Source organism: Saimiri boliviensis, chromosome 14 (assembly GCF_048565385.1).
Source record: "Saimiri boliviensis isolate mSaiBol1 chromosome 14, mSaiBol1.pri, whole genome shotgun sequence".
NCBI lineage: Eukaryota > Metazoa > Chordata > Mammalia > Primates > Cebidae > Saimiri > Saimiri boliviensis.
In genome coordinates this window covers 67,926,019-67,951,545 of record NC_133462.1, presented here as the reverse complement: position 1 = coordinate 67,951,545, position 25,527 = coordinate 67,926,019, and the positions used below count along the sequence as shown (strand labels likewise).

At 41.1% G+C, this 25,527-nt stretch overlaps 1 protein-coding gene across 2 annotated transcripts in view; it reads left to right on the top strand.

Moving 5' to 3' along the window:
* The window catches only part of USH2A (usherin), a 777,205-nt gene that overhangs the window by 171,709 nt on the left and 579,969 nt on the right, over positions 1–25,527 (top strand). For both annotated transcript variants that reach the window (XM_003930351.4, XM_074385188.1), the window contains one exon: positions 3,036–3,219. In XM_003930351.4, the coding sequence (XP_003930400.3) occupies positions 3,036–3,219 (184 nt within the window). The remainder of the gene's footprint in view (positions 1–3,035; positions 3,220–25,527) is intronic.

The window sequence follows — 25,527 nt, the reverse complement described above, 5'->3', positions numbered from 1 at the left end:
GAAAAGATTGTTTTCGAAAGTTGGAAGTCATAAAAGAGAGGTAATGGTCTAGAATTAGGGACATGCAGGTAAGGCAAGAGGTAATCTTTGAGCAGGAAGTTACCTGAGTCATCCTAATTAGAACTGCTTAAAAATAGGACAACTAAAATACTGGTGGGATTAACCTTTATAATCATGCTCCTGAGAGGAGGAGGGAAATTAACCCCAAGGCAAATTCCCATGCAATCTTCTCCTGGAAGCCTTACCTTCACTTTCAGTCTCCCCAGGTGCTTTAATATCTTTTTAGTTCTTCTCTACTTACGTTTCTGATTCTTCTATGACATTCTTTACCCCCTAAACTTGGACTACCCAACTTCTGTGCCAAAATGCCATCCCCCTCCTTTGTACTTACGGGTTTATCTAATACATCATTTCTTCTAAAAATCACCCTTAATTGTTCTGAATTCTCTGTGGCTTGGCGCTATTGCAATAAGTCTAAATTAATTCTACTTGTAAGTATCTGTGCTAATGGGTAATTTATCCAAATTGGATAGCTGTTAGCACGTTCATGATGCCATCGTCATGGATTTAAGGGCCTAGATACCTTCACAGGAACAAAAAATACAAAGAATCCCAAACACAGTGGCCTTGAATTTAAACATAAGCCTTCTAAATTTGACTTTGATCATGTGATGAATCAGGTAGAACAATATATACTCATTGTCATGACCATACTCTGTTTCTGGAAGTATATATATATATAAGGCAAATTGCTGTCAGGTCATGCAAATAAACAAATAGCGTAATCTGGCTGTAAATTATAATAAAATGATAGTAATAGTTGATTTCTTCCAAATGAATGCCACAGATTTTGAGCTCTTTCCTTTTCCTCTCATTGAGCACAATGTTTTCTATTTTGCTGCTCTTGAAGCTTTGTAAGACAGAATGTACAGGATCTAGGAGAAGGAAAAAAACCAATTGTTGGTAACTATAAGAAAATGGCAGTTTTCAACTAGAACCTGGAGCGAATTTTATAGTATCCTAATTACTTTTTTGCTTTTCCCTGTAGAATAGATAACAGAATGGATTCACTTTGTGTTCACACTCTCCTTCTTTCAGTATCACTGCTATTTTATGAACTTTAGTGTCATGACAGTCATACAATTCATTTTTATTTGCTGTAACTGTATTCATTAGAATCTTTCTGTGATCCCTCTACCCCTTGTTTCAATAAAATTCCTTGCAGCATTTTGCACGTGCTTGTGTGTGTACCCATGTGTCTGTGCATGTGTGTATATGTATATGTACATATACATGCACACACATCACATAACACTAAGAATCATTTCTCCATCATATGCCTGCTCCATCGTTCAACTGTCTGATAGCTTTCTAATTTTATAAGTTAACTTCCATCTCCTTGATCCAAGGGATAATAAGTAACTTGAATAGATTTTTGAATCATATTTGTATTTCTTTCCTTTTTCTGTAAGAAAAAAATATGAGGTTTAGAATTCTAAAATCTCTAAATTCTGCAGTTTTTTTTTTTTTTTTTTTTAGTGTTCTTCTTGGACTCACAGACTGTTTAATAATTGAACTCATTTTTATTAGTTCATCAAATGTGTATGGAGTGCCTACTATGTGCCAAGCAGTATGTTGGTTGCTAGGGAGACAATGATGAATGAAACAGATGGATTTTCTGCCCTTTTAGAGGTTAGATTTTGGTGGAAATGAGATTGATTATAACTTTCTTAAACACTTAAGGCCCTAAACTGGATGTTACGAATCCATAACAGGCATACCTAGCCTGGCCTAGGGAAGGTTGCTTGAGGAAGTCATGAGACCTGACTTAACCTGGAGCGAGCAAAGCAAAAGAGATAAGTCAAAATCATCCTAGAAGACAGAACAGCCCATGGAAAGGCCTTTAGGTCTCAAGAACAGGAACAAGCATGACTGCAATGGACTGAGCAGAGGATGAGCTGTGAGCTGAAGCTAGAGACATGGCTGGGACCTGACTGTAGGGTTGGAGGCTAGGTAAGAGATTTGAATTTATTTCCTAAAGGGAATAGGAAGCCATCAATTAGTTTCAAGTAGAGAAGTGAAATGTCCAAACTGCACTGTGGAAAAGACTGCTCCAGCTGTTCTGTGAAGAATAGATTAGAACAGGACAAAAGGGATGCCATTAGAAGAGATGGTCTGGGACTGGGTGGCCTGGGTGTAAACCCGGGTTCTGCTGTCCATTAACTCTATCATTTTAGAAAAGTGTGTTAACCTTCTCAATCTTCTGTTTTCTAATTGACAAAATAGACATAATAATAATTCCTGCATTATTTGTGTTGCTCTGAAAACTAAATGAGATACTAAATATAAAGCCCCTACAGTAGCATCTAGTTTGAGGTATTGGCTATAAAAAAGTGGTTGGTGACTTTAACTGGGGAGGTGGTAGTGGGAATGGAGAGTAAAAGGTTTAAAATTTTTAGGAGGCAATATCCATAGGACTTGGTAATTAGCAAAATGTAGGGGGTCAGGGAAGTGGAGGATGCAAGCTTTTGTTTTATTGAAGTACTGAATTAATTTAATTTGAATTTCAGATAACATATTTTAGTCCAAGCAAATGCTGCATGGATGCACCTTTACTAAAAAATTTTATTGTTTGTTAGAAATTTAAATGTAACTGGTTCTCTAGATTTTATAAGTCTGCCCTACCAAAGATACCTCAGGGTTCTAGGTAAAGCAACTGAATGGCAGGTAATATCTGTTGGAATGGAGCTGATTAGAGGAAGTCAAGTTTTTGTGAAAATACTATGCAGTAGATTTTAAATACATTGAATCGTAGGTGCCTGGGAGACACCCAAGTGCAATGCAGATAATTTACTCAGTTTTTCTTTGGTCGTAATTGACCCACTTAAGAACAGATACAAACACATTTGTATTGGGAATTAGATAGTGCCATGGTAGAGTATTCCATTTTTCTGTGTAATCAATTATTATGTTTTAAATACAAGAATAGAAAAAAAAAAAGCATGCATAAACACTTTTAATTTCTTTATTTCTAGGTTTTTATATTTCTCCAGGCAATGCCACTGGCTGCCTGCCATGCTCATGCCATACAGCTGGTGCAGTTAATCACATCTGTAATAGCCTGACTGGTCAGTGTGTTTGTCAAGATGCTTCCACTGCTGGGCAACATTGTGACCAATGCAAAGACCATTACTTTGGATTTGATCCTCAGACTGGAAGGTATATTTTTATGAGAATTAATAATTAAACTATTTCTTTACTAACAGTTAATTTTTGGGGGAGTTACAAAGCTATAACTTCGGTAGAAAGTGTTTTATTGTTGTTGATGTGTTTTTGGTTCCATGACATCTGCATTTACTTAATATATGGTGATCTTTGAGTGTTTCCTAGAGTGGGTTGCTACATAGTGATAGATTGCATCTATCCTTGGGTCTGGGAATATTGAATCAGATAAAATATATTTTTTCTTAAAAAGCTGAGTGGGTATGGAGAAAGACAGGAAAAGACAAATCTGAAGAAGAAAATACACACACCTAGTTTTTCTCTTCGTGTGTGTGTGTGTGTGTGTGTGTATAATATGGAATATATGTATATGCTTTGTTCTTCATTGCCCTTGAATTTGTTGCATATTTATTAGTTCATTGCATCTGTTTATGTTTTCCTTGACTTTCTAATTTAGCTTTAAAGACTGGCAAATGAGAAACATAGCTTTGTATCCCGTGATACCATCACTTTTTTCAGTGTGTAAAGTATATTATGAAAGTAAATCACTTTTCAAAGTTACACTCTCTTTAATATTCTACTTCTTATTCTCTGAGTATCTGTGGGCATTTGCCTTCACTCATTTATGTTTATTGCTGTATTTTTGAAGATGTGCTATAATGCCAATTTGTGTGTGTGTGTGTGTGTGTGATTATGAGCTTGTCTAAAATTCGGACTAAATCTAAGAATTCTTTGATGCTCCTATCCCTGAGAAGCTAGTAGTGCACGTGGGACTCAGAAAGCATGTAATAAAACCAGCCAAATCTGTTTCTCAGTATGTATATGTTTATAAATATAATTGCTAATTATTTCAGCGTTTGTGATTATCTGGGCTCTTTTTAACTCATTGCCTCCCTGCTGCCTGCCTTTTGGCTATTACACTCCTCATTAACACCTCCATTAGAGGGTGGGCAGGTGACAGGGTAATTACTGAAAAAGAACTTATGCTAGTTCATTTTGACTTTCTTTGAAAATTCAATGTGATTTTTAGAAACTGAAGAAATACCATTTCAAATATTTGTTAAAATAATTTTAGGTTTCATGACATATGGACATACATATATTTTAATCTGTGATGTTCTTCTATCACCACAGAAATGATACCTCGATAGTCTGACAGCATTATGATTCTTTTCTACAAATGTTGTTATAAATCACCTAAATGAGTATAGAAAACACATGATACAGTAAATGTTTTTTTTTTTTTTTTATTGCATTTTAGGTTTTGGGTTACATGTGATGAACATGCAAGATTGTTGCATAGGTACACACATGGCAGTGTGCTTTGCTGCCTTCCGTCCCCTCACCTGTATCTGTCATTTCTCCCCATGCTATCTCTCCCCACCTCCCCACCCCCCGCCCCTCCCCCATTTCCCCCCAACATACCCCAGTGTGTAGTGCTCCCCTCCCTGTGTCCATGTGTTCTCATTGTTCAACACCCGCCTATGAGCGAGAATATACGGTGTTTGATTTTCTGCTCTTGTGTCAGTTTGCTGAGAATGATGGTTTCCAGGTTCATCCATGTCCCTATAAAGGACGTGAACTCATCGTTTTTGATGGCTGCATAATATTCCATGGTGTATATGTACCACATTTTCCCTATCCAGTCTATCATCATTGGGCATTTGGGTTGGTTCCAGGTCTTTGCTATTGTAAACAGTGCTGCAGTGAACATTCGTGTGCACGTGTCCTTGTAGTAGAATGATTTATAATCCTTTGGATATATACCCAGTAATGGGATTGCTGGGTCAAATGGGATTTCTATTTTTAGGTCCTTGAGGAATCGCCACACTGTCTTCCACAATGGTTGAATTAATTTACATTCCCACCAACAGTGTAAAAGTGTTCCTATTTCTCCACATCCTCTCCAGCATCTGTTGTTTCCCGATTTTTTAATGATCGCCATTCTAACTGGTGTGAGATGGTATCTCAATGTGGTTTTGATTTGCATTTCTCTGATGACCAGTGATGATGAGCATTTTTTCATATGTTTGTTGGCCTCCTGTATGTCTTCTTTTGTAAAGTATCTGTTCATATCCTTTGCCCATTTTTGAATGGGCTTGTTTGTTTTTTTCTTGTAGAACTGCTTTAGTTCTTTGTAAATTCTGGATAACAGCCCCTTGTCAGATGGGTAGACTGCAAAAATTTTTTCCCATTCTGTTGGTTGCCGATTCACTCTACTGACTGTTTCTTTTGCCGTGCAGAAGCTGTGGAGTTTGATTAGGTCCCATTTGTCTATTTTGGCTTTTGTTGCCATTGCTTTTGGCGTTTTGGTCATGAAGTCCTTGCCTACACCTATGTCCTGAATGGTTTTGCCTAGGTTTTCTTCTAAGGTTTTTATGGTATTAGGTCTGATGTTTAAGTCTTTAATCCATCTGGAGTTAATTTTGGTGTAAGGTGTCAGGAAGGGGTCCTGTTTCTGCTTTCTGCACATGGCTAGCCAGTTTTCCCAACACCATTTATTAAACAGGGAGTCCTTTCCCCATTGCTTGTTTTTGTCAGGTTTGTCGAAGATCAGATGGTTGTGGGTATGTTGTATTTCCTGTGAGGCCTCTGTTCTGTTCCATTGGTCTATATCTCTGTTTTGGTACCAGTACCATGCTGTTTTGATTACTGTAGCCTTGTAGTATAGTTTGAAGTCCGGTAGTGTGATGCCTCCCGCTTTGTTCTTTTTGCTTAGAATTGACTTGGCTATGCGGGCTCTCTTTTGGTTCCATATGAAGTTTAAGGTGTTTTTTTCCAGTTCTGTGAAGAAGGTCATTGGTAGCTTGATGGGAATAGCGTTGAATCTGTAAATTACTTTGGGCAGTATGGCCATTTTCACGATGTTGATTCTTCCTAACCATGAACATGGAATGTTTCTCCATCTGTTTGCATCCTCTCTTATTTCGTTGAGCAATGGCTTGTAGTTCTCCTTGAAGAGGTCCTTTACGTTCCTTGTTAGTTGTATTCCTAGGTACTTTATTCTCTTTGTAGCAATTGTGAATGGCAGTTCGTTCTTGATTTGGCTCTCTTGAAGTCTATGACTGGTGTATAGGAATGCTTGTGATTTTTGCACGTTGATTTTGTATCCTGAGACTTTGCTGAAGTTGTTTATCAGTTTCAGGAGATTTTGGGCTGAGATGATGGGGTCTTCCAGATATACAATCATGTCATCTGCAAATAGAGACAATTTGATTTCCTCCTTTCCAATTTGGATACCCTTTATTTCTTTTTCTTGCCTGATTGCTCTGGCTAGAACTTCCAGTACTATATTGAATAGGAGTGGTGAGAGAGGGCATCCTTGTCTAGTGCCAGATTTCAAAGGGAATGCTTCCAGTTTTTGCCCATTCAGTATGATATTGGCTGTTGGTTTGTCGTAAATAGCTTTTATTGTTTTGAGATACGTTCCGTCAATACCTAGTTTATTGAGGGTTTTTAGCATAAAGGGTTGTTGAATTTTGTCAAAAGCCTTCTCTGCATCAATCGAGATAATCATGTGGTTTTTGTCTTTGGTTCTGTTTATGTGGTGAATTACATTTATGGACTTGCGTATGTTGAACCAGCCTTGCATCCCCGGGATGAATCCTACTTGATCATGGTGGATGAGCTTTTTGATATGCTGTTGCAATCGGTTTGCCAGTATTTTATTGAAGATTTTTGCATCTATGTTCATCATGGATATTGGCCTGAAATTTTCTTTTCTTGTTGAGTCTCTGCCGGGTTTTGGTATCAGGATGATGTTTGTCTCGTAAAATGATTTGGGAAGGATTCCCTCTTTTTGGATTGTCTGGAATAGTTTCAGAAGGAATGGTATCAGCTCCTCCTTGTATGTCTGGTAGAATTCAGCTGTGAACCCATCTGGACCTGGGCTTTTTTTGGGTGGTAGGCTCTTTATTGCTGCCTCGACTTCAGACCATGTTATTGGTCTATTCAGGGTTTCTGTCGTGGACCGTCCGGACGGGTAGGCACGTCTGCCCGGGGGTCTCTCGACCTGCAAGAGGGTCCCAATACCTGGAAGAGGGAGTGCGCCTGAGAAAATAATAAAGACAGAGAGAGAAAGCGAGGCGTCTGGAGGGCTGATAGGCTGTGCCTAAACAGCAAATTTTATTTTTCAAATGCCAGGAATAAATACACTTTCTTGGCTCTGGTTTACGTCATAGCAAGAGGAATGTAAATGTATGCCTCACATGGCCTATACAATAGAGAAATCAGATACACAATGGTTGCAAGAGGAAATGCAAATGTATACCTTACATGGCCTATACAATTGAGAAGTCAGATACACAATCAGTGGTTGTAAAAAGTAACAGAATTTCCTGTAATCACAAAGCTTGTTTGCATCCAGACATTATTCCTCCTGGCTGCAGGTATCTCCGGTTTGATCTTGTTTTAGAACTGAGATGTGAAAAGTTTTTTGGTTTTGCTCATCAGAATATCTTTTAACCGGATTCTCCTTTGTCTACTCCTAACTCAACTTAACTCAATTTCCCATTCAGGAATCTCTGAGTCAGGAATCAAAGCCATCCCTTATGGTGGCATTTGCTTTGCAAATATCGACAGTTAAACCATTAGGCAGTCAGGTAAGTAAAGAAAAGGTTAAAACTTATTCTTAAAAGAGTCATAAAAAAGGTTAAAAAGCAGGAACTGGTTGCTGGTAGGGGGTCACTCGGTCTAGCAGCAACGCATAGTTTTAGGCCCAAACGATATTGTGGCTGATGATATTGTGGCTGATATTAGAAACTGATCAATCATCTTTCGGTTCCTATATTCCGGATAGCTCGACTGCCTCCAGTAGGAAACTGTGTTTGGGATCAAACTCACCGTATAGTGAGACTCACGCCTTTTAGGGGTCTCACACGGGAGCGTTCCCCACAATTCCCTCTTTTTTTGTTTTTAAATGCAGCTCAAAAAGTTTGAGCTGAAGGTGCTGGAGGGAGGAGAACACAAGGCGGAAGAGGAACGGCAAGAGAATGATGAGTACAAGGAGAAAACCTCCAATGCCAATCAAGGTAGAAAGGGAAGGTAAATGAAAACCACGAGTCCAAGAGGACAACGTGTCCACAATGTCGCGGGCAATAGTGGCATCCTGCGGCAGCTGTCTTCGAGAAAAGTCAATAGCATGAATTTGACGCTGTAAGCGAAAAATGTCTAAAGACAGATTGTTGTGACTCCAAATGCCTTGTAGATGGGCACGGACCAGAGGCCAGTCCCATTCTGAGTCATTATAAGGAGCACTAGTAACACAAATGGAATTATAATCAGCATGACAACGGAAACGAAGACGAGACTGAAGATTATGAACCTTGTCACCCAAAACAGTAACAGTTTGTTCTAAAGCATTAAGCTTAGCCTCCAATTTAGAATCAATATCAATTTGAGTACCCAAAGAAACAGAAACATTATGGGCTAGATGGTTAACAAATGTGGCAGCTTGAATACTGTGAGCTAAACTTACAGCTGCTGTGGCAGCCGTGGCCACAACACTAACAATAGTCAAAATACTAGCAATAAGAATACCCAGAAAACGTTTGGGGCGGACAATTAATTCACGGATGTCATGTAAAATTTGCAGGCTATATTCATCATACCAGGGGCCAGAAACATTAACAGGAAGCATAACATAAGGGGGTTGATGAACAACGAGAATAGTATGGGCAGGAAAAATAGAGGAATCAATGCAGTTGGTAAGAGTGCAAGAAGGGCAAGAAATATGATAGTGACCAGAAGAGACAGAAATGTTAATATGACCATAAAGTAAGGCGTAAGGAGAAGCAACACAGGCTTGAACATAATGTTGGGAGTGAGAAGGGTAAGAAACACTGCGGGTACCGGCCTTCCAATAACTAGGGGTAAGAGCAGTAAAAAGACGCCAGAGAGACGTATATGTGCGGCCAGAGGAGGTAGAAAAAACAGGAGTGGCCCAGCCGCCGGGGGACTGGTACCGGTCAAAGGAGGTAGAGAGCGGCGCAGGGAGAGACCAATCATAAAGAGTAAAACCAGTAGAAAGGGTATAGGTAAGGGCAGTGCGTTGTTTAGGGTAGCAGAGTTTCCAGGGGGGAGAGGGGTCAAAAGAGGAGTTAACAGCATGACAGCGAGAGCGGGGAATAGACAGGAAATCAGGAGAGGAAGAATTCCATGACTCTTTGATACCAAGATAGGTGAGAAGCCAGTCCCTAGCATAGAAAGAGGTTTCGCCCTTAAGGAGGGCAGAAGGGCCTTCAAATGTGGTGAGATGCTTCATTCCTAATTCAAAGCAAAAGGGACCGTTGGTAGAGGGGAGAATGGGCAAGAAGGGAATGCGAATATTGAGAGCAAGTTGGTCCCATATTTTTGACGCATAAAAACACATAGGGGGAGAAGCAGCTTGGGCAAAATAGGAGTAATTGGCAGTTTGAGGGGTAATATGAGTGGAGGAAGGGAAGCCAAAAAGAGAAGTATCATTCAAATAAACAGGAAAAGCAGGGTCAGTCCAGGTAACAGGACGGAGGATAGGAGGGTCTGGGACATAAGCCCAAAGGATTTGAGAAGAATCAGCAGAGTGAGCTTGGGAGGGGGAAACCTGGCAGGACAATATGGCCATCATGGCAATAAACATGACTGCAGGGGAACGGGAGTGTCCTTGTTCAAGAACAAGCTGGGTCGCTTCAGCAGTCAGACGGCGAAGTTGAGACCAGGTCGGCAGGGCACTGCCGTGGAGCGGTGTGCAGACTCGTTGTGCCTGTCGCAGGCGGCGGCGTCTCCGGTGGGGTGGCGGTGTCAGTGTCAGGCGACGAAATCGAGGAATCAGGGTGTTTGCTCTGCCGTCGAACTGGTCCATGCTTGACAAGACGTTCAGGTACCCAAATTGGCGAGGCAGCAGACCTGGGAAAAACACAAACATGTCCTCGTCCCCAGATGAGGACTGGATCTGGTCCATGCCATTGGTTAGCTAAAGGATCTTTCCACAAGACCTCAGCTGTAGCCTTATCCTGAGGGTGCCAGAAACGGTCGGCGGCGGAGAAGCCATTAGCATCCAAAGTTAAGAAATTTAGGACATATAAGGCATGACGCAACCAGTTGTGAGGCGTCTTATGAATAAAGTGAAGGGTGCTGCCCTGTTTGAGCTTGTGTAGTAAAGTTTTGAGGACAGCATGGGAGCGTTCCACAACGCCCTGACCCTGAGGATTAAAGGGAATGCCAGTGCGATGACAAATCTGAAACTGAGAACAAAAGTTAGCAAAACCTTTGCTGGTATAGGCAGGACCGTTATCAGTCTTTAAAATCTTGGGGGGTCCTATAATAGAGAAAACTTGTAAACAGTGAGAAATAACATCCTTCACAGCTTCACCTGTATGAGCAGAGGCCACGACAAAATGAGAATAGGTGTCAATGGTAACATGCACATATTGTAATTTACCAAAGGGTGCAAAATGAGTGACATCCATTTGATAAATATGGCCTGCCTGCAAGCCTCGAGGATTAACCCCGTGATGTTGGGTAACAGGCAGGTGAGGCAAACAAGCTGTACAGGTTTTAACGATTTGTCGAGCCTGCTCTCTAGTTATCTTAAATTGCAAACGAAGGCTGCGCGCACTTTGGTGATGCAGCGCATGAGAAGCCTCGGCCTGTTGGATAGGAGATAAAACAGGGAAAACATGTTGACTAAGTTGATCAGCAAACGAATTACCCTCAGTCAGGGGGCCAGGCAGGGTAGAGTGAGCCCTGATATGTCCTATAAAGAAAGGATGAAAACGTTTTCTCACCGCTTGCTGCAAGGGAAGGAGGAGATGAATTATTGGAGAGGAGTCTGAAAAGGAAAGAGGAGCAGTTTCTAAATTTTGTATCAAATTAACCACATACTGACTGTCAGAATAGATATTTAAGGGCGTATCCCAATTTTCTAAAACATACTGGACTGCTAGTAACTCCACACGCTGTGCCGAATGTTCATTTGTCTGGAAGGAAAACGGCTGTTTGTTGACCGTTCCAGCTGCAATCCCAGAAGAGGAACCATCAGTAAAGGCTAAAGAAGCAGAAGGCAAGGGCGATTTAACGCAGGTTTGTGGAAAGATAAGAGAGCACTGTGAATAAAATTGTAGTAGTTTATCAGCAGGATAATGACACAAAATTTGTCCTGAAAAACCTGCAAAAGCAATTTGCCAAGAGTCAGAAAACTGCCACAGCCACTGCTGTTGGGCATTAGTATATGGAACAACAATTTTCAAAGGATCAGTGCCAAACAAAGTTAAGGCACGTTGCCTGCCCTTAGCAACCAACGTAGCCACCAGGTCAAAGTAAGGGGAAAGGACTTTACCACGACTGGCTGGAAGATGGATCCATTCCAAAATCCCTTGTTGCCAAAAAACTCCAGTAGGGGTGTAAGCAGTGCGAAGAATGCAGTAACACCATGGCATATTGTCTTTAATTCTGCTCAATTTTTGTTGACGGAGGGCGTCATGAACAAGTTGCAGAGCCTGTTTAGCAGGATCCGATAACGATCTAGGAGAGGTTGGTTTGGAAGGACCCTTTAACATATCAAAGAGGGGCTTAAGTTGACCTGTTGTAAGTTTTAAACTAGGGCGAATCCAGTTAATATCACCCAAAAACTTTTGGAAATCATGTAAAGTCTTAAGATTACCTGTGGACAAAAGTGGAGTTTTAAAGGAGACCTGGTTAGACTCAATGAGTCTTCCAAGATAATGGTAAGGAGTAACAGTTTGAACCTTGTCTGGAGCAATGATAAGATTAGCTCTATTAAGACAATATTTTAGGAGTTCATATGCCTGAAATAAAAGAGACTGCGAAGGGGCAGCCAGCAATAAATCATCCATATAATGCAATAGTAGAGCATCAGGAAAGTCCTGACGTACTGGGTAAATGGCCTTGGCAACATAGGATTGACATAAAGTAGGACTATTTGCCATTCCCTGTGGGAGAACGACCCATTCATATCTATCATAAGGCCTCTCAAAATTGGTAGATGGAATGCTAAAGGCAAAACGTTTGCAATCAGCCGGAGCCAGAGGGATGGTGAAAAAGCAGTCTTTTAAATCAATAACTATAAGATGCCACTCCTGCGGCACAACAACAGGAGAGGGCAAGCCTGGTTGTAGCGGCCCCATAATTTCCATGGTTTCATTAACTTTCCTTAAGTCCTGTAATAGTCTCCATTTACCAGAACGTTTTTTAATGACAAAAATAGGAGAATTCCAAGGACTGTTAGTAGGCCGAATATGACCCGCATCAAGCTGTTCCTGAACCAACTCTTGAGCGGCAGAAATCTTTGAGACAAGGATCATTGCTCTACCCAAACTGGGAAATCAGACTTCCAGCAAATAGGATCAGCCTGGGCATCGGGAGAATTAGTGGCCCTTAGGAAAAATATTCTAAACCTCGTTTGTCATATTTTGGAGAAGGAGAAATAGGCTCCGGTACTCCCTGTAAATTTTTACCTAAGTCTTTTCCTTCTTGGTAATCTTGTCTTTTCATAATCTGCCAAGCAAAATTTCCAGTAGTAAGTTTTGCTTCCATCACTTCTAAAACATCTCGACCCCACAAATTAAACAGGAGTCCTGGAAGGATATAAGGACGAAAATATCCCTCATGTCCCTAAGCATCAGTCCACTTTAATAAATTAGTAGATTGTTCAGGATTATTACTCATTCCAATTCCTTGTAAAGAAGTCATAGAAGGGGAGGAAGGCCACTGTAAAGGCCAGTGATTAGATGAAATAACAGAAATATCAACTCTAGCATCTAGCAGACCCTTAAAAGGCTTGCTAGCAATCCATATAGTCAATTCAGGGCGAGTCAGTAATAGACTGCACCCAATAAGCGTGATTTGAGGATCCAAAAGCGGAGCAACCTCGAGTCTCCGTGGAAAGGGGATTGCCTATAGAGGTATTCACAGGTATGACAAGAAGCTGCGCTATAGGCTTATCAGGAGTTCGAGTAAATATTCCACGAGGTGCCCAAACAATAACTTTAATTTTTCTAAAAAACTAGATTTACTGAGGACTTGAACCAACAACCTTATAGTTGCAGGCCTCACACTTTAATGAGCTAACAAGTCGCTTGGTTTACAAAGTTAGAAAGCTTTCCTTAAATTGTATTTTGGATGCAAATTTGGCCACCTGAGGCGGTGTAGCTTGCCTGAGACCTGAGCGGGTGGGGCTTGCAGTCGGCAGAGAAAGGAAAAAAAAATGTCAGTTTAAAACTGAGCTAGCAGTTTCTGGGCCTTTGGCCCCGCTGCGAGTACCCCCGCCCCAATCATGCGGAGGCAAAGCTTCTGTGGTCAAATTTTCTAAGAGCGAAACAGAAGGACAAACACATTCACAAAGCTTTCTCCAAACAGCAGTCAATACAATAGTTTGAGGTAGATTATTACCTGGAAAGCGAAATTGATTAAGCTTTTCTCCATTAAGTCCCCAAGCTTTGTCATCCGAACTTTCACCTTCAGGGATCCAGGAACACAATTCACGAACAATTTGCAAAAATTCCTGTACATGACTAAACTTTACATCACGACCTCTAGTCTTAATCATAAAATGTATAAACAACTTATATTCCTTAGACTCTAAATGCCCCATGTTTTACTCCAGCCTGAAAACTTGAAAATCAACACTCGTATATACACGATTAAGAAAACAACTCAAAAACTTAACTGCTGCAGCCTCACTCCTTAATTGATGTGCGTCACTGTAATCCCTCGTGTCCAGGCCCCGTGTCGTGGTCGCCAAATGTCGTGGACCGTCCGGACGGGTAGGCACGTCTGCCCGGGGGTCTCTCGACCTGCAAGAGGGTCCCAATACCTGGAAGAGGGAGTGCGCCTGAGAAAATAATAAAGACAGAGAGAGAAAGCGAGGCGTCTGGAGGGCTGATAGGCTGTGCCTAAACAGCAAATTTTATTTTTCAAATGCCAGGAATAAATACACTTTCTTGGCTCTGGTTTACGTCATAGCAAGAGGAATGTAAATGTATGCCTCACATGGCCTATACAATAGAGAAATCAGATACACAATGGTTGCAAGAGGAAATGCAAATGTATACCTTACATGGCCTATACAATTGAGAAGTCAGATACACAATCAGTGGTTGTAAAAAGTAACAGAATTTCCTGTAATCACAAAGCTTGTTTGCATCCAGACATTATTCCTCCTGGCTGCAGGTATCTCCGGTTTGATCTTGTTTTAGAACTGAGATGTGAAAAGTTTTTTGGTTTTGCTCATCAGAATATCTTTTAACCGGATTCTCCTTTGTCTACTCCTAACTCAACTTAACTCAATTTCCCATTCAGGAATCTCTGAGTCAGGAATCAAAGCCATCCCTTATGGTGGCATTTGCTTTGCAAATATCGACAGTTAAACCATTAGGCAGTCAGGTAAGTAAAGAAAAGGTTAAAACTTATTCTTAAAAGAGTCATAAAAAAGGTTAAAAAGCAGGAACTGGTTGCTGGTAGGGGGTCACTCGGTCTAGCAGCAACGCATAGTTTTAGGCCCAAACGATATTGTGGCTGATGATATTGTGGCTGATATTAGAAACTGATCAATCATCTTTCGGTTCCTATATTCCGGATAGCTCGACTGCCTCCAGTAGGAAACTGTGTTTGGGATCAAACTCACCGTATAGTGAGACTCACGCCTTTTAGGGGTCTCACACGGGAGCGTTCCCCACAGGTTTCGGCTTCTTCCAGGTTTAGGCTTGGGAGGTTGCAGGTGTCCAGGAATTTATCCATTTCTTCCAGGTTTACTAGTTTATGTGCATAGAGTTATTTGTAATAATCTCTGATGATGGTTTGGATTTCTGTGGAATCTGTGGTGATATCCCCTTTATCGTTTTTTACTGCATCAATGTGGTTATTCTCTCTTTTCTTTTTTATTAATCTGGCTAGTGGTCTGTCTATTTTGTTGATCTTTTCAAAAAACCAGCTCCTGGATTTATTGATTTTTTGAAGAGTTTTTTGTGTCTCTATTTCCTTCAGTTCTGCTCTGATCTTAGTTATTTCCTGTCTTCTGCTAGGTTTTGAGTTTTTTTGATCTTGCTCCTCTAGCTCTTTCAATTTTGATGATAGGGTGTCAATTTTAGATCTCTCCTTTCTTCTCATGTGGGCACTCATTGCTATATATTTTCCTCTAGAGACTGCTTTAAATGTGTCCCAGAGATTCTGGTATGTTGTGTCTTCGTTCTCATTGGTTTCGAAGAACATCTTTATTTCTGCCTTCATTTCATTGTTTATCCAGTCAACATTCAAGAGCAAGTTGTTCAGTTTCCATGAAGCTGTGCGGTTCTGAGTTAGTTTCTGCATTCTGAGTTCTAACTCGATTGCACTGTGGTCTGAGAGACTGTTTGTTATGATTTCTGTTCTTTTGCATTTGCTGAGGAGTGATTTATTGCCAATTATGTGGTCAATTTTAGAGTAGGTGTGATGTGGTGCTAAGAAGAATGTATATTCTGTGGATTTGGGGTGGAGAGTTCTGTAAATGTCTATTAGGTTTGCTCGTTCCAGGTCTGTGTTCAGGTCCTGGATATCCTTGTTGATTTTCTGTCTGGTTGATCTGTCTAATATTGACAATGGGGTGTTAAAGTCTCCCACTATTATTGTGTGGGAGTCTAAGTCTCTTTGTAAGTTATTAAGAACTTGCCTTATGTATCTGGGTGCTCCTGTATTGGGTGCATATATATTTAGGATCGTTAGCTCTTCTTGTTGCAGTGATCCTTTTACCATTATGTAATGTCCTTCTTTGTCTCTTTTGATCTTTGTTGCTTTAAAGTCTATTTTATCAGAGATGAGAATTGCAACTCCTGCCTTTTTTTGCTCTCCATTTGCTTGGTAGATCTTCCTCCATCCCTTTATTTTGAGCCTTTGTGTATCCTTGCATGTAAGATGGGTTTCCTGGATACAGCACACTGATGGGTTTTGGCTTTTTATCCAATTTGCCAGTCTGTGTCTTTTGACTGGGGCATTTAGTCCATTGACATTTAGGGATAGTATTGTTATGTGTGAATTTGATGCTGTCATTTTGATGCTACCTGGCTGTTTTGTTGGTTAGTTGATGCAGATTCTTGATTGTGTTGCTGCTTTTTTACCATTTGGTGTGTTTTTGGAGTGGCTGGTACTGGTTGTTCCTTTATATGTGTAGAGCCTCTTTCAGGAGTTCTTGTAGAGCAGGTTTGGTGGTGATGAAATCTCTGAGTGCTTGCTTGTTCACAAAGGATTTTATTTTTCCTTCACTTATGAAGCTGAGTTTGGCTGGATAGGAGATTCTGGGTTGAAAGTTCTTTTCTTTAAGGATGTTGAATATTGGCCCCCAGTCTCTTCTGGCTTGTAGGGTTTCTGCTGAGAGATCTGCTGTGAGTCTAATGGGCTTCCCTTTGTGGGTAACCCGACCTTTCTCTCTGGCTGCCCTTAGCATTTTCTCTTTCATTTCAACCCTGGTGAATCTGACGATTATGTGCCTTGGGGTTGCTCTTCTTGAGGAATATCTTTGTGGTGTTCTCTGTATTTCCTGGATTTGAATATTGGTCTGCCTTGCTAGGTTGGGGAAGTTTTCCTGGATAATATCCTGAAGAGTATTTTCCAGCTTGGATTCATTCTCTTCATCACATTCAGGTACACCTATCAGACGTAGATTAGGTCTTTTCACATAGTCCCACATTTCTTGAAGATTTTGTTCATTCCTTTTTGTGCTTTTTTCTCTGTTCTTGCCTTCTCTTTTTATTTCATTGAGTTGGTCTTCGACCTCTGATATCCTTTCTTCTGCTTGGTCAATTCGGCTGTTGAAGCTTGTGCATGCTTCACGAAGTTCTCGTGTTGCGTTTTTCAGCTCCATCAATTCACTTATTCTCCTCTCTATGCTGTCCATTCTCGTCAGCAGTTCGTCCAATCTTTTTTCAAGGTTCCTATTTTCTTTGCGATGGGTTAGAACATGTTCTTTTAGCTCATTGTAGTTTCTTACTACCCATCTTCTGAAGTCTGATTCTGTCATTTCATCACCCTCCTTCTCCATCCGGTCTGGTTCCCTTGCTGGTGAGGAGTTGTGATCACTTTTAGGAGGAGAGGTGTTCTGGTTTCGGGAGTTTTCCTCCTTTTTACGCTGGTTTCTACCCATTTTTGTGGGTTTATCCACCTGTTGTCTGTCTCTGTCCCAGGGAGTTGGAGCTTTATGAGTTTCCGTTGCACTACTGCCTTTTTTGATTTTTTTTTTTTCAGGTCGGACCCGCCCAGCTAGCAGCAGGCCTAGCCTCTGCCTGCCCGCAGGGGCTTTGCTGAGCTGCTGTGGGCTCCACCCAGCTGCCCTGAGCTCTTCCCTGTAGTCCTTTTTATATGGGCGTAGTTAGAACTGTCTGGGCAATGGTGGCCCCGCCTCTGTTATGGCGGACTCTCTCTGTTGTGGCAGGTTGCCTCGGCAACAGCGGGTTGCCTCGGCAACGGCAGCCTGCCTCAGTAGCGGTGGAGAGTCTCAGTAATGGCGGAAGCCCCTCCCCCACGGAGCCGGACCGTCCAGGTTCAGCTGTGCTTGGTTTGAAGGGCTCAACCCAGAGGGTTTCCAATTACTGTTTTTGTTTTCATTGTTGTTGGGGGTGGAAGGCTGGGACCAACTGAGCCTGATCACCTGGCTCCCTGACTCAGAGTCTTTTCTTTTAAGTTGAACGACCCCGCGTTCCGGTCGCTTGTTGAAAAGGCGCCGGGATCTCCCGTGCTGCGACTCACGGAGTCGGCTCGAACCGCGGCGCCGGCTCCTGGCGGATTTTTTGCCTAGGAATCTCCTGGCCTGGCTCGCTATTTCAGATGAATGGGCTATTCTGCCGTCTCAAGGCTCTGCTCGCCAGCTAAGAGGGCTCCCAGACCAGTGGCTTTTGTACGGAGAACCGCAGCAACAGGGAGTGGTCACAGCAGCCGCGCGGGCGGAATCAGCCCCGCGGGGGCCAAAACAGCCGCACCGGCTGGGACTGCGACGCTGGCGACCCCTCTGCCTGGGTATCTCCTGGTCTGTGGGCAATAAGAGTTCGTCTGGAAATGCGGCGTCCACTCACCCTCTGCACTTTCACTGGGAGCTGAAGTCCTGAGCTGTTCTTAGGCGGCCATCTTGAAAGTCCCGGGAGCGATACAGTAAATGTTAAATAAAAAGTACTGTCAGGATTTTGAGAGTAAAATAGGAGCCAGTCACTGTACACACTAGCTCCTGTGTATAATTTTTTTGAAAGAATATTCTACAGATTCCCCAGTTGGAACTCTGGGGTTGGTTTGTTTCACTCCTGACCATCTCTGCCTTTTTCAAAGTTCTGATCACATTTACCAGGAGAAAAATATCCTCTCCAATCCCCTGTCCTCCTTGCAACACTCATGCCCATCAGTGGCATTTTGTGACATTCAATTACCCATTTTCGTTCTACTCATCCCCTTGTTAGTCTTCCCAGGGTTATCAGCAAAATGCCTGCTCAGTGACCTAGGGATGTCTGATTGTCTCAGCTTTTTCACTTAACTTTCTCTCTTTAAATGAAATCTGATTCCCTTCATTACACTGCTTCCTCTACCCTTCAGTGTTCTTAAATTCAAGGCTAAGCCTTTTACCCCATTCTGTTCCTCTCCTATTATCTACCCATCTCACTCCCCACCTTACTTTAGACATGGAACAAGAATTGCTTAAAAAGTACAGGTCCATCACCTATCACTGTGTAGTAGGTCTGACCAGCACTGGAGCTAGATTTCCCTGCCCTGATCTGTGAGGACTTGGGGAAAGATCATGTACCTATGCTGATCGGAAGCACTACCATGCATGTACTTCTTATCAACTTACTTCCTCTCTCCTTTTGAGCTACTGCCAGTCTCTTCACTTTTAATTCCATGCTCTTGCCCTTGCAGATAATCTAGCCCTCTGCTCACAGACAAAGCCAGATATAAGTATCTGCAGGTTATCTTTTCTCTGCTTCCAACTTGTCTACATTGTCACACATTCTTTTTTTTTTTTTTTTTTTTTTTTTTTTGACACGGGGTTTCGCCCTTGTTACCCAGGCTGGAGTGCAATGGCGCGATCTCGGCTCATCGCAACCTCCGCCTCCTGGGCTCAGGCAATTCTCCTGCCTCAGCCTCCTGAGTAGCTGGGATTACAGGCACGTGCCACCATGCCCAGCTAATTTTTTGCACTTTTAGTAGAGACGGGGTTTCACCATGTTGACCAGGATGGTCTCGATCTCTCGACCTCGTGATCCACCCGCCTCGGCCTCCCAAAGTGCTGGGATTACAGGCTTGAGCCACCGCGCCCGGCCATTGTCACACATTCTTAAGTTTTTAACTAGTCTTGGAAGAAAACCATGTACATTTTTGTCTAAAAATAACCTGTTGCCAGTTCTTGGTATGATCCCTTCCTGTTTTCCTACTCTTGTTCCTCCTTTCCGTGATCTTTGATCCACCAAATCCTCCCTTTATGTTAACTCGAACATTTCTCTGTGTGGGTAATGTCATAACTGTCTACAAACATGCTGTTCATTCCACAAACTCCTTCTTTTAATCCTGCCCTGCTTTGTGAGCCCTGAAAGTTATTGTCTAATATCTCACTCTTCATTAACTTACTAACAAATCTAAAAAGAACACTGTGATTCAAGAAAACATGATTTAAAAAATAAAAGAACAGATTTTTTTTCTTCATTTTGTTTCTTTCTCATTCATTCTATATTCATGATGCATAGTACATACATTAGCAGAACTTGCAACATGCAGAGATTCAAGAACTAGTTACGTGACTATTCTCATCCAAATCAAAGATGAGGTGTATAAAAATATGTAATAAATAAAAATGTGTTAAGGCAAAGACAGAATGAGGGAACAGGTTTCACTGGTGGGAAAAATGGAGGAGTCAGTGGTGCTTTCCACTTGAGTCCCGTGAAAAGGTCTTATTAAATCCCTTGAAGGGTGACATGTGTTTCCTGCAGTTGGAGAGACCAGACCAGTGCATTGATATCTATTTTAGATCGGGCAAATCTAACTGAGAAGAGACAGTCTGGCCAGGTTTGGATAGATAAGCTGGAAGACAGTGCCCTGCATATCTTACACTCCCAGAGTTCATCATGACAAGGAAGACTGTGTATTTCCCATGACCAGATGCAGACCACAGGGAAGAGAGACAGGGTGGAGTTGTCTTCATGTGTGCTTAAAGTACCGCTTAGAAGACTCAAGAGGCTGTGTAGAGAAAGGGACAAGATTCCTGTGGGCTACAGAACTAATGAGCAACCAGTTGAATTGAAAATGCATCTGACTGCACTAAAACAAAAGGCGAGTGATACCTAATGGTGAAGAAGAGATCAATGAAGGAGTCAGGAAGTTACCACTGTCAGTGAAAAGGCAGTTTTATGTATATGCAGGACCAGAGACAATAGACTGCCTTGGATGGTGCTAGTCCGATGGGTTTCTGCCCTTCCAGCAGCCACTACATGAGAGAGGAGGCTAACCAAGCTACCTCCTTTGGCTGTAGACTTGCTGCCTTCATCATGTCCTAGCTAGATGAAAGGGAAAGAAGTATGTCTTGAAAACATCTGTTCTTTAAATAAAGATTGGAGTGTTGACTAATATATGGGATTAGGCATTCTATTTTCTGAATTGAATTTGTATTTTGCAATTTAAAGTAACTGTAGGACATTCTATTGCCTGAGAAAGACCAGAAAAGCCATGTGACTGACTCATTTTATATCCATGTAGAACATGGGGAAATTAGCGTCATACTATGCGTTTAAAAGGTCAGTGAAAGACAAAAGGAAAACTGATTTATGATTGTTCCTCATGTCTCATGGGTTTTCAATGTGCTGGTCATTTCATCATCGTTTCTCTTGATTTCTTAAAATTATCTCCTCCTTTGGACTCTGGGATTCTCCTTCTTGGATTTGTTTTCTGTCTCTTTTGCTGGCCACTCCTTTTTAATATGTTCTTTCAATTTCCACCTCTGTGTCCCTGATTTCAACCACTACATACATGTATGGCTCTCAGACATATGATCACCTATTCAGATGTGTGCCATGTACCTATAGCCAGCTGTCTCTCTGAGTTTTACACTTACAAGTCCCTCCTGCATTTCATTTTTAATATAGCCAGCACAGAACTAACCATTACTTCCTCATCTTTCCCCCAAATAAAAATGTCTCATGCCAGCTCATGCTATCATCATCTTGGTGAAAAAGAAATAAACCTTCAAATAATTATTCAAGTCCTAACTTCCCAAGTTTGAATGGGGCTTAGATTCTTCTCAGGTTTGGCAGAATTGGCTCTGCTGTTGAGTAGAATGAGTCTATAGGCTACCGCTGGAAAGTGCTATGGAAGGCAAGAGCTACTGTATATAATGTAGCTGCTCTGAAAAGAATAAAAAGAATAAAGCTTCCCATGGACATATGGGACCCAAGGAGATCAGCAGGATTTGTCTCTTACTAAATCAGTCATGTGGAATGCTGGTAACTTGACTTGACTCTCCTATCCACTGATGAATTCAGCTGTCTCTTTTCACTTCAACGTTGATGATTATTAGAGGGGAAATCCTATAGCACAGAGGGCATGGAGGAAGATATTTTAAAATGTGGCAATGAGAATCGCTTGAGTTTGGACTTTTGTTCAACACTGAGAAGAGATAAAAATGGGTTTTCTCTTTTATATGTTTTTCCATTCCTCTTTTGAATGATACCATTCTTGAACCTTTTTTTGACTTCTAGTTGTTATTGTATATACACTAGCATTAGCTATATTGAAAATGTGTAACAAATGGCAAAGATGTATGGGATTCCATCAAGTATAAGTAGTTTTTGTTTCTTGAAGGAAAAAGTTCACAATAGTATAAATGTATACAGATATGCAGTAGAGGAAAGCAGCTACGCTGCCCTGATGTTAAAACAATTTTTTAAAAATAACGTAGATTCAAAATCAATTGAATATGCTTTGAAATCTAGGTACTATCATAGGTTATTAGAAATATAAATGTTTACACTTATAAAAATTACAATGCAGTTATAACAAATGGAAATTAAAATATGAATTTTCAAAATATACAGTAAATTGTAAGTATTTTATTGTTATCATTTTATTTCTTCAATTTGGAAAATAACCTCACTTCCTCATCTGCCTAGTTCACATTTTCCTTACCTTCTTCATGCTTTATATGTTGTATATAACAATGTCTGCTATATTGTTTTCTCTTTATTTATTTTATACACTTTTTTTGTATTCCCAAGGGCAAAATAAATAAAATGAAATAGACCTTATCCCAAAACTACACCACCACAACAAAAATCCATGCAACACAACAATAACTTTCTCTGACCAAGCTGGAAAATCATTTGCCAGTGCTTTATTCTTCAAAAGTTACTGACCAGAGAAAGGGGGTATGTATTTTAAAAAGCTGATCCTAGTGCAAACATTATTCCATTTACCTCTGACACATAAAGCAAACATGATTTAATCAGTATCGAAAACAATGAAACAAAAAGAAGTCTGCCCACTGAAAAATCAATAATGCAAAAAAGTATATAGTGTTTGTCTAACCCAAAAACAATGAGACAAAAATGGGCCATATTTAATTCGTCTCAGTTGGTATAGAGACCCACATTTGACACCCTGCGCTTACTGGTGCTGTCCTCAAGTTGACCTGTAACTATGACAGCACTTCTTCTTATCCCCCAGGACTGCTCCAGTTCATCTGGTAACCCACAGTTTTCTTACATAACGACCATACATCACAACCCCCAAAAGTTTCTTCCCTAATGATATATCCTCTCCATGTTCTATGGTACCTTGTTTCAAGTCTGAAAAAGCTAGGAGTATCACTATGTGTCTCATTTACTAACTGACACACACTGAACTTGTCCATAGAGGAGAAGGCACCAAGGCTATTTAGGGAGTCTAAAGGCTCACACTTCCAGAGCATAAAATAAAGGGAAGCTCTTCTATGCCCACATTATTTTCGATTTTACTGCAAATGTTCTACATTTCAGCACTAGGTTATAGATTTGGTCCAGTAATCTTTTCACAGGCCCATTTCTGATTGATCTCAATTGGTCTTTTCTCTGAGAACCAGGTCAATGACTTCAAATGAAAGCAGATAACTTTCTTGTCAACTGATGTCCTTTTATGGTGTGATAATGGAAAAATTAGGGAGTGTGCCTTATAGATTCCCTCTCCTCAGTGACTCTTTGTCAGACAGCTGGCTGTCATCTGGGATGACAGGGTAAATGGGCCACAAGCCTGTCATCATCTGGCAGCCAAGCCAGGGCTTTCTCACAAGGTAGTGGCAGAGTTCCAAGAAAGAGAGCAGAAGCATGCAAAGACACTTCAGGCCTGAACCACCAGGATGTTACTTATGCCTTATTCTACTGGCCAAAGCGAGGCACAAGTCTTGACCGTGATTGGAAGTGGCGGGGAATCAAAAGACTCTCCTCTGTGATGGGTAGAACTTTACAGTTAGCCGCAAAGGACCTGCACAGAGGGGAGGGTGAAGAGTTGTGATTTTGCAATCTCCTATGGCTGCCAAATTCTCTGTTAATATAGATGATATATGATCCAATAAGAAATAACAGTTTTCCTATATTAGTAACATTTATTCAATGTGATGTCATAGGAATAACACATTATTGGACATCAGGATATCTAAGGTTTCAGTTTTGTCTATTCCACTAGACTAGATATAGTAGCTTCCTATTGCTGGTGGAATAAATTACCTTCAACTCAGTGGCTTTAAACATGAATTTTCATTATTCTACAGTTCTGGTAGTCAGAGTTTCTAAAGGAGTTTCACTAGGCTCAAGTCAGTCCTGTGTTTCTTCTGGAGATTCTAGGAGAAAATCCATTTCCTTTCCCAGGTTTTAGAGGCCACCTCTGTTCTTTAGCTCATGGCTCCTTCCCTCATTTTCAAAGCCAGCACAGCAGTGTTTTCTTGAACCTCTGCTTATGTCCTGACACCTTTTCTCTCTGGCTCTTACCCCACTCCCTTCCTTTATAAGAACCCTAGATTACATTGCACATTCTCAAATAATTCAGGATAATCTCCATCTCAAAATCCTGGACCACATCTTCAAAATTCCTTTTACCAAGTCAGGCAACATTCATACGTTTGAGGGAATAGAACTTGGGTATGCTGGGGTGGGCGTAATATGGCCTGCTCTGCCAGAGTTCAGCAATCTGTAGCCCTGGGGGTCTGCCACATGTTTATATAAATAGAGTTTTATTGGAGCACAGCAATATTAATTCTTTCCATATTGTCTGTGGTTGCTTTCATACTACAGCAGCAGAGTTGAGTTACAATAGAGCTCATATGGCCTGCAAAGCCTCAAATATTTACTGTCTCATCCTTTATAGATAAAGATTGCTGACCTTGTAACTAGATTTACTGTCACCTTGGGCAAATTATTTAGTTTCACTAAGCATAATAGAATCATAACTTTATAGACTGTTAGAGAACCTTAAAAGTAATTTTGGTTAAACTCTACCTTATACATTTCTCTGCATAAATCACCTTTTCAGTATAACCGGTGAATGGCCACTCAGCTTCTACTCCAAAACGTGGAACCAAAAGGAGCCTACTCTCTCATGAAGTAGCTCGTGTTTATTTCAACCAACTGTAATTCTGCAACAAATAGAAATGTATTATTTATATTGACCCAAAAGTCGCAGTCCTTTGACTTATTTCCCAGTCTTATTTCTGCCTTCTGAGACCATAGAGAATAAGTGAACTCTCTCTTCTATCTGAAGGCGCTTTAAAAATTTGATTCTGCTATCATATTTTAATGTTATTTCGTTATTTCCATAAATACGTGGAGTTGTCAACGAAGGAGAACGTTCTGCAATCAGAACCTTGATAAGCAAGCTGCCTAGATTTAGCTGTCACTATTGCCTGGATACAAGGGAGTCACTGCCCCAGGTCCAACTTTTATGAGTTTCTTTATTTGTGCCTGGGAAATTCACCAAAGAGGGTGGGTTTGCACACTGTTAACTTCTCCCTTTCAGATAAGGCTCTCGTATTTCCTCGTTCAATAAGCCATGTGAATATGGCTTTCAGCTCACACAGTGTGGATGCCCAAGCCTCAAATCCCTCTCCTAAAATTCTGATTCCAGCTCCAAGGTAATTCAGATACTGTTAGGCTGTGACTAAAGGCAAACTAAGCTCAATGAAACCACGCCTCCACTGCAGAGGTGAAATGTATTGTTCATCAGGGAAAAACCAGACTCCTCTAGAGGGCACTGTAGCACACACCGAATTCTGTGAACTGAGAACACTAGTCTAACGGAATCTGAACAGACCAGCTCTTAAAGAAAGCTGTCTATTCCCTGGGGATGAGG